Here is a 17,253-nt window from a genome sequence, read left to right on the forward strand (position 1 = left end):
CATACATAAACGACGGATGAGAAACACAAATCCACTTCATAAAAAAACAAGACAACGACAATAAATGATGGTTAACCTTAGTTTTGGAGATTTGAAAACTTTATGAAAATCTCTGGTGCACTGCACTACATTGATTAAAGGATTTTTCACGTAACAAGTCCTTAGTATGCATAAATGCTGCCATTGATTATTCTGTTTTACTTCTTGTACGGTATAAATATTGGCATAAATGCAATAACAAAAGTTCTGACCAACTTCAAGCATTAGAAGTTGGGCTCTAGACTGAAGAGGAACGAGGGATGTAACACTCAATTAGTATAAACTCAAATTCAAAATCTTCATTGAACGAAAATTGAATATAAACTCTTAAGCTGATAAAACAATCAATACGAGAGGGTAATCTATTAACTCCAACTACAGGCACATTCTCTAAAAAATTAAACAAAAAATAAAACAGAAAACATTATCCTTATGGAACATTGGAACTGGTTGGCGCTCCAAAACCACCAGATCCACGACCAAAGCCGGGCCTTCCGCCAGGACCCTGCAATATGGTAAACAAATTATGAGACGGGAAAACATTACAGAAAAAGAAACCAAAAAAATTCTATACAGCACAAAGAATGTCCTAAGCTCATACAAATATAGCTAGGTATCTACGTTAGAACTCAACTGCTTCAAGGATACATCTACCATAACTATAATTACAAAACCTAATGATCAGCCACATGACACTAAGATCAGTTAAAAATGTTCTATACTGCACATTAACAAGAATTGATCAGTTAAAAATGTTCTATACTGCACATTAACAAGAATTTCTGATCAGATTCATCAATTACATGACACTATTGATGAGGAATATATTGCACATGTACAAATCGAACGAGTTCCCAACCCAGGACTTGGTTCCACATTTTCTACAACAAAAAGGGCAAATAATAGGAAATTATAAGCAAGTACTCCCGAGAGAACTTCCAAGAGAGTAAAATGAATCAACCTTCCTTAAAACTTGTTCAAAATTATCTCCCCACAACTACTTACAATTCCACTAGTGCTTGAAAACAAATACTTAACTAAGACAAGAAATCTATCGAGTTAAAAATAAGCCAAACAGAGCAAAACTATAAACCATTTCTTCCAGCCGAAAGCAACCCATAACAGCCTACAAATCTTTTTCACATAAATAATTTAACTTGTGCCATAATTTAATATCTCTGGAATTCTACTCTACATTAAAAGAAAAGAAATTCAAAGATTTAAACGGAAACGACCACATACATGCGAACAACAGGCAGAAACACCGGCCTTTAACAAATCATTCGATTTCACAAACTACAATCATCAAATGCAACTGCCATTGTGACAGCAATGTTTTCACCATTCAAGAAAACTTCACAATCACATTACCCATACTTATTCATAAATTTTATATAAGTTAAATAATAACAATCCAACCCTAGTCACAAATATACTCTAGTAAGTTTAAAACTTGAGCACAGACATAGCCCTAGTCACTAACATACTCTAGTGGTGAAAATGAGAATAAAATCAAGATATAGGAATGAAGTAATTTAATAGAAGTGAGGTTTTAAATATTTTTTCACATAAATTAATTAATTTTAACTTCTGTTTCAACTTGTTCAGAACCAGTCCACAAAGGGAACTATAAATTTTAAGGACTTGGAACAAAATACGTAACCAGACTAAAGCTCTATAAGTTAGAAGCTAATTCAAAATAAGCTAAGATAAAAATCATTTCTTCAAATAGGAAGTAGTGTAAGTACATACCATGTAGATAGCATCCAATTAAAAAGAAAGACAACAGAAAATGATGATGAAAACTACGTTGAAAGCAAATGACAACCATGATTACACTAAACAGATAAGAAAAAAATGAATTGCAGTGGAAAAAACGATTACCCCAAAAGTGGGTCTGTAATCAGCAGGAGCTCCTCCCTTGTCTCCTCCAAAGTCCCCACCGCCTCGGGGACCTCCACGGTACCCATCACGATCACCACCAAATCTACGCTCGCCGTCAAAGCGTGGTGGACCCCTGTTCAAAACGCCACAGATCAGGCTTATTACAATCGACTAATAGCAATGATAGTTATCAGTTAATAATAACCAAATCCCTGCATCTCTTGTACTCAGTTAAGCTCATAGTACAACACTATGATACTAATCCTACGAATGCACGTTGCATCGTATTATATATTATTCAATCATTTACAGTGATTTTCTTCGCATACCTAGGGCGATCACCGGATGGGCCGCCAAAGGGCCTGCCAGGTGGTTTGGCCTGTTTCTTCAAAGTGGCAGGGACAATTTCGGAAGGAAGGTTAAGATAAGTTCTGAGAAACTCTATGCCATCGTTGGTGAGGAACCAGTAGTAATGCATCCAAGCAAAGGTCTCCCTCACGTACTCGCGAGATTTGAAACTCTGCATCAGCTTAATCACCTGAAGATTAGGCACGTCAATCTCAGGGTGCTTCGCCAAATTGAAGTCCTTCTTCGCATAGCAAACTCCCTCTGCACCATAAACACCGACAAAAGGTAAGACTCTTTATTCAACGAGATGAAACCCTAACGAACAAAAACTACTAATGATAAGCTATAACGAACCTACCTTGGAAGAGGTACTTGCAGATCTCCTTACGGTTCTTCTCCGGGATAATCTGAACATATAAAAATGCACCCAAGAGTCTGCGTCAGAGTGAAAATTGAACGAAACAGTTAAAAGATTAGGGATTACGAATTTGTGAACATACCATTGTGCGAGAAGGTGGATGATGAAGAATTGGAGGCTGAGAAACAGAGCTGGGCGTCCACACTGTTATCTTTGCTGCCTCCTTGTCTATAAACCCTAAATTCTAACTTGATCGATTTTTCGTATTAAATGGGCCTGTTCCTGGGCCGAGACTGCCTCATTAGACCAGACCTATAAACACTTATTTGGGAATTAACTTTTAACACCCCCTGTTGCGTGAAAAATCCAAATTGTTCATAGGTGAAAAAAGTTTTCTAAAATGCATAATTCACTTTAACTCCAATTCACTGTGACAAATACTATTAAACTAGTAAAAAGATCAAACTGAACACATCGACAAAAATTGAGATCAAAATGAAAAAATAAAAGTAAATTATAACTAAATTAAACAAGTTTAAATGAAAAATAAGAACAAATTAGTACATAAGGCAAATTTTTATCATAAATAATTATTTGAATTTAAAAAATATTTACTAAAAAAGTAAAACTATATTATTTTTATTTTTGAAATAATTTAATTTAAATTAACCGTATTTAAAAAATAAAAATACAAATGTAATTGTTTTAGGTTAAAATATTGGTTAAATAAGAAAATTTAAAAACAAATTTCTGTACCGGAAGATAATCGAATGGTCGAGATAATGTTTATACGTTTTCAAATGCAAAAGTAAAAAGGTGAATATCTATATGATTTTTTTTTATTATTATTAATTACTATTATTAATAAAACGTAAAAGCAAAATATATTAATAAAAAAAAAAAGTAAATCATACTCTCACTAATAGTTTTCAGGTTTCATATCTCTTGCCCTCTTCTTTATCTCCACCTCCTCTCCTCTTATTTATCTTTAACCTATTTCCAGAATCAGAAGCACACTGACAACATTAAATACATGCTTTGCTTCTTCTTTTTTTCTAAAACAACAACATTGAACAGAAATAAACACTAATGATACTTAATATTTGAATCAGCTTACACGTATGCATGGCATAGCAAATATAACAATAGTAATTTCTAGTTTGTAAACCATGTTCTAGATAAAACGGAACTTTTTTTTCACCTCCCTCAAACAATAATTGTAAACCCAGAGTCATATTCAAACCATAATTTTGTCACAAGGGTATGTACTTCAACAAGTTATTACAAACTAAAATTTATGTGGTTTTTGTCATATTAAACCAATTCTGGTTAAAATTATGAGTGAAATTAAGTGATTTACATGTAAGTTCAAAACTTAGATTAAGGAAATCACGTAATAATATTTAGTATCAAACTATTAATCCATTATAAAAGACATATTATATATATATATATATATATATATATATATATATATATATATATATATATATATATTAACTTGATTTTAATTTATGAAAGCTAAACAAGTTGTTGTTGGAACTCTTGCATAAATTATAAATAAAAAAATTTATTGTATATAAGTGAATTCAAATATTATTTTACAAATCAATTTATATTTAAAGTCAATTTCATAATATAGTATTAGAATTTAGAATGTTGAAACTTATATTAATGAAAATTATTGTTTATTGAATATATTATTCATTTATTTTCAGTTACTATCAAACCAGGATATAATCAATTCACAAAATATTTTTAACATTGTGTTAGACTTAATTTTTTTTTTTAATTCAGTTTTGTTTTTCAAAAGCATATTTGTCCCACTTTCTTCCAAACAAACTATTAATTTTTACATAAAATTAAGTTCATTTATATTTTCCAAAATAAGATTTGGGTCTGCAAATTATTATCTAACATAGGTTCAGTAATAAATTAAAATGACTTTGCTATAAAGAAGGAAAAGCATTAAAATTTTGTTAAAAATTATATATATAATATTTGATTGTACCAATATATCCTCGTTGTCAAATTTATTAAAATTTTTACTTTGGAATCATTTTTAACTCTTGCAAGAGTTAATTGTGTTTTGTACAAACAGGTACTGTTAAATCTAGGACAACAAATATAGAATTCTGTAGTAAAAAAGCGAGTTTAATAACTATATACATGTGAATTTTTTATATGATAAACTAACTAAGAAATTTGTTATATTTTATAATTTGTAGTATAATATTATTATAAAACTGACTAAATTTAAAGTACATTAAACAATAAACTCTTTATTATGAAAAAACTTGATTCATCTATTGTTATTGTTTTACTCAATATTCAACGATATAATTTATAGGTTCACTTATTATTAATTGTTAGTACTCAAAATAGATAAAATCAACTATAAATTAACTACTAATTAGTCTCCAATAACTAATATATTAATTATTTCTAAAATTTCAATGACTGATTATTCATTCACTATAAGACTTTAACAACTAATTTATTAATTACTTATAAGACTTCAACTAATTCATTTAATTCATCTGAGATTGAATAATAATAATAATATAACTTATTTTGCATACTGTTAATGTATAATTTATTTTGACATTGAAAACATTTAGGGTTTAGGGTATTATGATTGAGAGGACAGTATCGTTGTTGATTAAACCAGATTACCCGCGGCACCATGAAGAAGCAAAGTAATGAATGCATGCACAGCCTTATGCAGAATCTCTTTTTCTCCATCTTTTTGCATTTGGTGTTTTTGGGACTTGCGAATTGGGAACATACATGTGATAAGTCAATGTTTTTTTTTTCACTTTTTCTCTTTTCATAGACAGGTTGTTGGTGTAAAAGGACATGTAAATGCAAAGAACAAAAACTCATTATTGTCGTCCTCAAACCACCTCACAGTCAAACTATACTGCTAAAGAACGAAATTGCTGATATATACCAAATAAATAACACAAAATTTGTGATAGAACAAAAGAAGAAGATACATTTTCCATATAAGAATTATGTGATGGGGGCAAAAGCATGCATTATTATCATTTGAAAATCCACAAAACATGCAGAGTCTTCGAAATAAAGCTTTTGCTGCTAGTTGCAATCACCTTTATTTTTTTTTCCCTTTTCCACGTCAAAACACCCAACAAACATCACCATTGTTACATACAACACATATTTCTCTTACCTTCAATCACATTTCACAATCTTTACAAATCAGCAATCAAAAGAAAACGTGCATATCCTCTGCAAATTCACAAAGCCTGGCCTGGACCATTTGATGAAAATGTCTTCCTAGCTAGTCAGAGAGGTCATACTGGAAAGTGGGGACACCTTCCACAATCATTTTAATCTCACAAAGAAGAAGGAAAAGGAGAAAGTGTGTTTGCTTCCACATTCGCCGAATTTGTGCCTAGTTCTTCCCCACCAATATGTCCTTCAACACTGTCCCAAAAGAGAAAGTTAGGACATTGCTGCTGCGTTTCCACCCATTCATTTAAACCTTGCCTCTGCAAGCACTCTAGTGCTATATCTCCTTGCTCCTCCATGGGACAAGGTTGTACCTCAATCGGGACCATGTTGTCCACGTTCTCTATCAATGGTGGCAAATAATTTGTGGTGTCCAAGCCCACAGTCACTGTTAGAGGAGGAAGTGCCTGAACCTGATGGTGGCTCAGGTTCCACGTTTCAGTGCTCAACCCCACCGCATCTTGAAAATTTTCAGCTCGCACACTGTTGCAGTCTGTCGCTGGGCCTTCCAGTGAAGGTGTGTCAAACATGAACAGAGGGCACGTCGAGGAAAACAAGGTTTCTTGAAGTGGTTGTTTTGTCTGTGGATTATCCAGGTTTGTAGAAAAATGGCCAAGTAGATTGGAACTGTAGCTGAACTGGGAAGAATTGTGATCGATACTTTGTGCAATAGTGGTTGAAGACAGTGAAGTCTTTCTTATTTTCTTTTTTATCCATGAGTTCCAATAGTTCTTTATTTCATTGTCCGTTCTACCTGGCAAGTGGCTTGCAATGTGAGCCCATCTGCATTTCACAGGTTCAAGAATCAATAGAATCCCACCGTTTAAATCAACAAATACATATGTTCTGTAGCAGATGCTTATAGATCTATATATATAATCAAGCAAGTTTAGACATACTTAGAAAGAAAGAGAGAGAAAAAGTGTACATAAAACCCTTGTATTTTTTCTCTCTGTAATTTGGAAACATTTGTGCGAAGAAAAACCTGATAATGGAAAACGAATAGTAAGATATATATCATCTATATATATAAGACTGGGAAGGTGGACAAAAAAATGTAGGGCTAAAGTATTGATCTCTTGACCTCCCTAAAACTGCTGCTTATAGGTAGGTAGCCTTTACCTAGAAACGAATTTGCCTTTGTTTAAAAAAAACGGGACAACTTGTGTCATTACTTTTTGACTGCAATATTTATGACAGAAAGAACTTAAGCAATAGATAGAGATAATTGAGAATGGTGTCAACATGAAACAAGGGAAGTGAATTAGAAATCTGGCTCATGGTCTGCTCAACTAGTTTGTGTAGATCAAATACACGGAGACTAGAAGTGCATTGCTGCTTTTATACCTAGTCTATTTGTTTACTTGTTTATCAGAAAATTGAAGTTCATATGTAACTGAAATTGAAAGATGAGCCATAGACAAGGTATGCCTTAATAAGCCATCATCATAAGTCCTTCATTTATATAATTAACAGTCAATGAAAATTAATCACAGATAGATATAGCCAATATCATAACCAATTTCATAATTTCCAAATTGTTTTCTATCTTTTTTGGCCTAATAGAGAGCTATTAAACTCAACTCAACGACAGCTAATGATGTGGGATATAGGACCGAGAAGAAGGCATGTGTATGGCGGAAAATGCAGGAAGGTAAAGCAAGAGAAGGATTGAAGTGATGATATGAGGATTCAAAATTCTGGGATATAGTGTAATTCAAACCTGTTGCCTACGACCCCGTGAAGGCTTATAATTAACTTTTCCTCCTCAGGTGTAAACCTTCCTCTCCTAATATCAGGTCTCAAATAATTAATCCATCTCAAACGACAACTCTTCCCACACCTTTGAAGCCCTGAAAGCCAATTAACAAACAACAGATCACAAATAATAAACTATACACTCACAGGGATTCTGGTCCTTTAAATTTAATCACTAAAATTCATTTCAGTCTCATCACCAACAAATAATCAGAAACAACTTCTCAAGTACCCTAAAAGAATAACCATGAGAAAAGTCTTATCGATCGTAAATTTATTATTATCAGTTTTATCAACTGTTCATTCTCACAGAGAGTAAATAATACTATTTTTTGAGTTATTTTTTTCATATTAAATATTGTATAGTCTCTCTCCTGTTAGAAAGAAAAAAAGAGAGAAGAACAGACCAGCTTTTTCTGGAACTTCACTCCAGCAGCCGTATCCATGAGTTGTAATGTATCTGATGAGTTTTTCATCTTCCTCAGGAGACCAAAGTCCTCTTTTAACCTTCTGTTGGTTGCAGCAAGAATGGTGACCCATATTTCTAGGCTTCTTGCTCTGTCGTCTTCTTTTTCCTTCTTTTATATTCTTGTTCCCTAAGTGGCTTCTATTGCCTGGATCAAATTTGTGTGCAATAGTTAAAGACTCTCTTTCCTCCCTCTCCTTTTAAAAGTACATGCCCTAGCCGACATACATTCAGAACCTCATCTGGGCTCCATGCAAGGGACCCACATCTCCATCTAACCCTACAACGACATTCCATCAACCTAACTCCATATATTGCTAACTATTCATTACTGTGTAACCATTTTCTACGTACCTCTGAACCACTTACGTAACCAAACTTCCTCATACACCACTACATATCTAAAACCCTCGCACTTCTCCACACATCCAAAACAAAAAGAGGGTTAGAGAAGAAAACGAGAGGCTAGGTAATCATAACATCATTGCCGGTTGTTTATGCACCTTCGCCCTGTCTGCTGCAATTATACACCATCCTCATGATATCAAGAGCAAGTGGATTTTCTCTCTGATATTGACTTCCAGGATTGTTTCTACATTATTATCTCCAAGCTAATCACTAATACTTTATTTAATGCTTCCCACCATCATTAGACACATTAATTAAACTCGATTCTTTTTTTCATTCATTATCATTTTATTATTTCTAATTTATAACACCGCTTAATAATAATAATAATAATAATAATAATAATAATAATAATAATAATAATAATAGATCAATCACAAACTTATAATAATAAAGAATTTTTAAACAAATGTTTTAAAAGTATCATTATCCAAACTTATAATAGGTAAAAGAATGTGTCAATAATTTTCTCCTCGAAACCAGGAATAAGATAGAATCGGTATATGGTCGTACATATAAAATCAAAACAAAAGAATACCTTCCTACCCAAGACGAGTCTACTTTTAAAAAGAGATCAGAATATGGTGAAAGAAAAACATGATAGAGAAAATTTTGAGATGTAAATAAATATTTATATTATTGGAAAATGATATTTTAACATCATTTTTTGATACCATTTTGACACTGCATACGTATCAAAATGTGATTGGACGATTTCAAATTAAAAAAAACTGAGACAAGGACATATTTGGAAGAGAAAAACCAAAGTTTTTTTTAATTTAAAATCATCCAATCAAATTTTGACACGTGTGCAGTGTCAAAATAGTGTCAAAAAATTAGTGTTAAAATATTATTTTCCAACATTATTATTAAAGTGATTACATAAGTAACTCATACTATAATGCAAAGCAATTATGAGAAGAACGAGTTTATTTTCTTTATATGTTTTCTTTTTTCAAAAAGAGCTTTATTGAAGTCCTCGAGTTTTCATATCAATTTTTCACATCAAAGTCTTTATACAGATAAAAGAATTAGTTAACAGGTCTTGCACATAAAACTATCCCTATACTACTAAAAGTAACAGTGAAAATATAAATGGTGTACCCAAAAAACTCATGGTTTGCATTTTATTCATAAAGGGTATTTTCCTTTCTTTTTCAATTATTTTTCATATGAAATACAATGGTCAGAATGAAAGGAAACTACATCTCTCGTGTATTTGAAACTCTTAATTGAATCTCTATTAAATTTGTGCTCTATTGAATCTTAAAAATTTAATTAAATTTTTGTAATTAGATTTTTTTGTTAATTATATTTTTTTAATTATGTAATATAAGATAATCATCTTATTATGTCACCATATTCATACGTATACAGTCTTCAAGAAATCATTTTAGGATTTGTTATATTTATTGAAAATTAATTTTAAAGTTACGATGATATTTTGTAATAATATATTATATGACGATAGATAATAACAAAATAAAATAATTATTACGTTACATAGTTAATAAAAAAATATAATAATAAATTGAAAAAATTTTAAATTTTTGAGAATTCAATATATTATAAAAATTTAACAAAATTAATTTCTAAATTTATCGATTTAAAATTTAATTAAGCTGATTGAAAATTATTATTTTGGTCTTTGGATTCACGGATAAATAATTTACTCGAGAAGTTTTGTTTAAACTACACGCTCGAATTATAAACGTTTGATAATTTTGTCCATGATTTTTACAATCTGAGTTTCATTCAACTTTTCAATGATTGAAAATGTTGGAATAGAAAAATGTAAACACAATAATGAATTTAACAATACAGTATTGGTCAAATCAAATGTCTTTAAGTTTAAGCAGGTAATTTGCGTATTATCCGTGATTATGCTGTATTCTCTCTAGTGACTCAAATATTAATCTATGATACCTTCTAAATTTACTTTGAGAATGCAGGAACTTATATTTAATTTTAATTTATTTTAATCATAAGCCAAATTTAAATTATTAAGAAAACTTGTGATATATAATTTTTTTCTTACAATAATATATTGAAAAGTTTAAGTTCATCCGAATGCGTTTAATTATTGGTGTTTGTGATTGATATTAATTATGTCCTGTCCGACAACCACAAGTTTACCTGTGTGGCAGTTGGAAAAAACAAAGATAACTACCACATCACTTATTATTTAATTTAATAATCGATCAATTTAATCATATCATTAATTTATTGATTTGCCTAGCCATGGAAGAAATTTCTATAATTAAAGTGGCCTTGTTTAAAGGGTAGTAAAAGAAAATATTTATTATCACATTTTTTTATATGATGTTCTGCAACTAGAGAATGGGAAACTTAAATTAACATTAAATTGAAAGTGTCTGGTGAGATTAACTAATTAATTAACTTAAAATAACGCAATAAAAGCGATAGGAAGGAAAAATAAACTAATATATATGAAAAAAAATATTGTTTACAACTATTAAGTTTGAAGTTTTTAAAAGTAGGGAAATCTAATAAGATGTAGTATTTAAAAGTGTAAAAATATATTTAAATTTAATTTAAACAATACCAATTAATGTAATTAATAAATCTTAAATCATTTAAATAACCAGAATAAATACATAAAAATTAATCATACTAAAAAAGTCGTGGGTGAATAAGAAGCAAATTGCAGCTTTGAGTCTGTGATAAACATGCATGAAACTTCATTTTCTCTGTTTTCAATTTCACCAGTACTGCAGAATCTAATTTTTGCCCTCTACTGAAAACATGGAATTTCAATCTAATTTTTGCATTATTGTTTTCTGTACCTGTTAATTTTGTCGTTGAAGTTTGGTTTGGTTTTATCTTAAACGCCGACACATTTTTTTCATGGAGTAATTCCCAATGTAACATCTTTTGCATGGAAAGAATCCATGTGAGAATGCGTCCATAATTAATTATAAGTATATAAATAATTGTGAATTTTTATGTAAGCATGAAGTATCACAGTCATAATCACTTAAATATAGTTTTGCTAAATAGGATTCCCACCACATTTCAATCACTCTCACATGTATGAAACCATAGGTTTAATAATCTTTAATATCAAATGGATTTTTAGGTTAATTCAGTTATATTGTTTAAATTAATTTAATCTTTAATTGAAAGTAAATTAAATTTTTATGGTAGGGTTAATTTTATTAATGGAAAAAGAATAGAGACATTTCATCCATGAGGGTGAAAGGAATTAAATGTAGATGTTTGATTTTCACAGCTAATTACTAGATAGAAATGGAAGTGGTAGGGCCAAATTGCACTCCATTGCTCCTTCTTAAAGCTAACTATAATCATTTACCCTCTTCATTTCCTCCCAAAGGTCTTTTTTAAAAATCATTTATATATGTATTACTATCAAAGTTTTAGCTTGCTATTCATACAAGCAAATGTCATTTTCTCTTCTTTTCCATCAATTGTGGTGGTTCATTCGCATCAATCACCTCTCCCACTTAACTATATTATTTTTCATATTAAATTAATATCAAACCTTTCAAATACATAATTCTAATATGAATATTGCAGTAGATATTAGTTTCTTTATATCTCAAAATATATCATAAGTTAAATCAAATAATTAAATAACTTTAAAATTTTAGATGATCTCCGAGTAGATTAAACTTTTCAAAATAATGAAGAAAAAGAGAGTTTAATTATAGATAAATATCAATGAATAATCTGAGAAGTTCTAGAGTATTAAGGATTTTTTCTTAAGTCGTACAAATTTATCAAGGAAAAAAAAAGAATATGATTTGCAAGTAAAAAGTTAGAGAAAAAAAATTAATGTTTATAAATTATAAGTTTCAATGTTTGAGATCAATATTACAAAATGATGGAAGAATAAGTAGTAGACATAAAATGGAGAAAGACATTTTAGTCAAAATTAAAGACATTGTTTGATAATAGAGTCATATATTCAACTATATACTTTGTTGAAATTAATATTTGAATTTACAGGGAAGTATGAAAAAAAAAATTAGGCACATAACAATGTGCGAGAAATTAAACTATTGTATAAAAGGATATATTAGTGCAACATTTGAGAGATGTCTTGAAATAGGTTTAGGTGGTTGGACCACAGGAAAACTAAACAGAGCACTGAGTGAGATGATGAAGGACATTGAAGATTTTTTTTATTTTTTTTTAAGATAAATTATTTCTATAGTTAATAATTTGGTATTTAATTGATGGTGTTATTTAATCTATTTAACTAACCTTATCTAGGTAGATTTAACTAACTGGTGTCTATTTTATGTATATATAATTTGGGACTGAAACGGTAAAACTTGTAAAGATATTAAAGTAATATAAATAATCAATTATTAATAACCTTATAAACTTTTGGGTCTTGATTTTAATAAAATATTGTTGATATTAGATGAAATTTAAGTAATTTTAATAATGGAAAAAATTCTTTGATAATAGCCAATATTCAGAAGTTTCTTATTAGAGGGGCAAAGTATCTTGATCGAATAAGAAATGGAACTTCAAAAGAAAACGTGGATATTTATTATCTACCATCCTAATGCATTAAAGAAATGGTAGTCTTTACTATATACTTTGGGTATGCACGACAATTAATTGTAATTCAACCATTAAGGAAATAAAGTTTTAAAAAATCCTTCTTTAATTGTATCTATATATCAAAGTCTCATACAACAATTTCTTTTTATAGCGTTGTCTTAATCACCATATCATATCATATACATGTATCAACAATTTTATCTTATATCTATTGATACATATATGTTTTATGTTTTAAGTGTAAATATATAATCTTCACTAAATGAACGATAATTTGGTTATCATCATTCAGCATATATATAAACCTTAAATGAATGATAATTTGGTTATCATTATTTAACACACACTAAACATAAACACACGATGGTACACTTAAATCTTCTTGAAAATGTTTTGGGTTAAGAAGAGATCGGCATTTTGCATTATTATCTTGAAACTGGTTTTAGATCATAACCAATAATTAGTTTCAAATTACGTAAAATGTCTTGTTTCTCCATATTTTTCTTCTTTTAGGCCTTTATGATATTAAATTATTACGTGACAAATAGACTAAGAAGCACTCTAACAAGCAACAGATTGATCATTACTCATAATATTTGTTCAAAATCATTATTTCTAAGGTTTTGGTTTGAAAACTCATTTGTTTGTGAGTGTCTTAACTTGAATTTTTGAAGTGATTTATTCATATTTTAATATAAAAAAGTTTAATGTTTCAATACATATCTCTATTTTCTTCCAAAATTTCAAATAGGTCATCTTTCTTTTCGGCGTTTCAATTGAGTCCTTATTTTTGTAAAATTAAATCAAATAGGGTCTTTCCGTCAAATTGATATGATGCCGTTAAGAAGGGTATGCTAACAGTGTAGTGTTTTATTATGTGACATTAAAAACGTGACTGAATTGTATTTTTTTAATTTTTGAATTAAAAAATAAAGTATACAAAGTGAAAACTAATGTTTAAGTAAGGACAAAGTTGAAAATTAAACCTAAAATTAAGTGTTGAAAGTCTCATTCTCATTAACATTGCGAAATTCAACAGTCATGTACTACAAAATTAAAAAAGAAAAAACATTTTAGGGAGAAAAAATATTTCAGCCAATGACATGCTCTCACATCACCACATTGACACGTCGTCATCATCTTCTCCAACAATCTGAAACTCTAATTCCCAAACCAAACCCTAGGGCACCGTTAGCCACCGCCGCACCACCAACAACCACCTTGCCGCCGCACCATCGCATCAGGCCAACACCCATCTCCCACGCGCAAGCATCTTGATCATCTTCATCACGCCATCAACGACGATGTTTCCATTCAAAGCCACCATGCACACGCCGCCACAAGGCCGCCGACTATCAAAGCATCTTCTCCCTCAAGTGTCAGCTATGTCGCGCCACAACCATTAATCCCATGTGCCACCGTGAAAGACCACCATCGCACCACCACCTTCTCCTTCGTCCTCACCATATTCCTCGCGTCGCTACAGTTCGCACCATCACGAAGCCTCACGCAGTTAATGTCATCATCACAAATCACGTTTCTTCCATAAAACAATCCCAAATCGTCGTTGAACCTCCATCACAAGCCTCTTCATCAAAGCATCATTGTTTTCGTTCTCATCCAAACTCCATGGACACCGCACCTCCGTCATCAATCTCGCACAACCATGGAAGCTTTCTCCTTCACACAACCTGCAAACAAAAAACCTAGAATCGCACCACCCAGAAAAACCCCTAAATCGGGCTACAACAAAAAAGTTTTTGCCATCCCTACAGCCCACACCACGAACAAGAATTGTGTAAGCTTAACTTTGTTTGCCATGGATATTAGAGAAATCTTTCGACAGATTTATTTAAAATCCCCTGCTCAATAATGTTTCATCGACTAACCACCACTGGAAAAAGTTAAAGTCATGTTTCATTGACCAGCCACTAGATGAAATTTGTTTTCTCCCATGAACCCTAAACCTCAACTTCCCCAGTTTCATTTAGATTTGGATTTCGGAATTGTAGAGGAGATCAACATTTAATTTTATTTTATTTTCCAACTTTGCCCTTACTTGAAAAGGTCTTTCCACTATGTATATTTCATTTTATAATTCAAAAATTAAAAAATACAATTCAGTCAAGTTTTTAATGCCACGTAATAAAAAACTACACTGTCAGCATACTCTTCCTAACGATGTCATATCAATTTGACAGAAAGTTCCTATTTGATTTAATTTTACAAAAATAAAAACTCAATTAAGACGTCGAGAAAAAAAAACCTATTTAAAATTATGGACGAAAATAAAAATATATTGAAACATTAAACTTATAATATATATATATATATATATATATATATATATATATATATATATATATATATATATAATATTTTGCTATATATGACATGTGCACATGCACATTGCAACTTACTGTCTTATCCAATCAATTTCAAGAGAAAGAAAGGATCTTGGAATCCACTAATTTATAAAGAAAATGATTATATATTAGCATGAAGAAGAGTAGGGTAGTTCATTGCATGAAATTGCTTTTAGAGGCAATGTCATTGTGTAATAGCAGCATGATCTCACCTCCATAACTAATAGGGTTTTCGATGGACCTATCATTCAATGGCGACATACGACGTTTGCTTACACGTGAGATTCAAGGTTATCAAAATATATATATATATATATATATATTGTAATTTTTTGTTTTCAAAAATATTTTAAAAACAGTTATATGTTGAATAGTGAAATATAAAATAACTCAATCCATTGAGTAAAGAGAATTTTATTCTCACTATAAATTTATCTTATATTAATCGATACATTTTAGTTGAGATATTAAAGATAAAAATTGAAAAACATTTCGTGTTGAATATTCAATATAGAAATTAAAAAACATTTCCTTGTTGAGATATTAAATATAGAAATTGAAAAACCTTAAATGACAAATGAAATGATGATTTAAATATTAATCGTTATAGATTATTATGTCAAGAAATTAATAAAATAATTAGTTAAACAATATATAATTTATAAAAAGTAATAATTGTGTATTTTATATATATATATATATATATATATATATATATATATATTAACAAACTACATATAAAATATAATTATTTATATATAATATTTCAAAACTTGTGAAGCACGGACATTGGATATAATAGGTATTAAATATGTTGATAAGTTTATTTTTAAAATAATAGGATATGATATAATATGATACATGCATTAAAAGATGTAGAAAAATTATTTAAAACATGATAAATATATAATTATTATTGTATGAATCTAAATTAAAATCACATACATTAAAAACTGTCAAGATAAAAAATTATAAATTATTAGTACTACTATTCTATAAATTAGATGTTTCATAGAAAAGTATTGATAAATATAAAAAAACTATGAAAAATATTTTCTACTAATATTATTCTTAAAAACTAAACCAAATATGATTTTTTTTTCAACGTTAAAGTTACGATAAACTATAAAAAAATTTCATTTTATCAATATGTCACTCGTTTTCTTGTTTGGCTTAATATCCCTAAAGGTCCCTATTTTTGTTAAGTTTGTTTACTTTGGTCCTCATGTTTTATTTTTTTCTGTTCAATGTTATCCTAAAGAGTGCAAATTTTGTTCAATTTGGTCCTTTTTGCTAACCTTGTTTAAATCGTTAACAACAGACAATCCAGGTGTGCACTACAGTGTTGAGATGGCATTTAACTACTGTCACGTCACCATCTTCTTCAACCTTCAGCCTACCGAACCCTACCGCCACCGAACCCTAACTCCACTGCCGCCATAGAGATCGTCCAAAGTCACCATGCCACCATGAAGTCGCACCTGCAGAAAACCATGGCAGCCATCACGCTCAACATCCATGGCCACCACCATCAAAGTTGCAATCTCCCCCAAATCACGAAACCCTAATCTCGAACTCATTTGAATCTTTATTCTCGCGCATCAGCCATGAATCATCCAAATTGAGAGCTTCATCGTCAGCGCGACAATCCTTATCGTCGTTGTGCAAAGCTCCAGGGCCATCATCCTCTTCAACCTACAGAGAACCACAACCAAATCCAGAAAAATCCCAAATCAAAGAAACCTACAATCGTGCCATTGCTTGCCTCCACCGGCCACCATGAGTGTTTTCTTACACAACTATGTCCGTCTTCT

General features: G+C 30.4%; 1 protein-coding gene across 1 annotated transcript; it reads right to left on the reverse strand.

Annotated features, from left to right (window-relative positions):
- Positions 1–298: 298 nt before the first annotated feature.
- Positions 299–8,197, reverse strand: LOC106766667. The gene is made up of 8 exons (XM_022782825.1): positions 8,050–8,197; positions 7,608–7,737; positions 5,992–6,667; positions 2,772–2,873; positions 2,630–2,678; positions 2,253–2,532; positions 1,924–2,056; positions 299–544 (listed from the first exon to the last, which is right to left on the reverse strand). The coding sequence occupies exons 1-8, from the start codon at positions 8,180–8,182 to the stop codon at positions 470–472; spliced, it is 1,578 nt and encodes a 525-aa protein (XP_022638546.1). The 5' UTR covers positions 8,183–8,197; the 3' UTR covers positions 299–469.
- Positions 8,198–17,253: the final 9,056 nt, after the last annotated feature.

Source organism: Vigna radiata, chromosome 7 (genome assembly GCF_000741045.1).
Source record: "Vigna radiata var. radiata cultivar VC1973A chromosome 7, Vradiata_ver6, whole genome shotgun sequence".
Taxonomy (NCBI): Eukaryota; Viridiplantae; Streptophyta; class Magnoliopsida; order Fabales; family Fabaceae; genus Vigna; species Vigna radiata.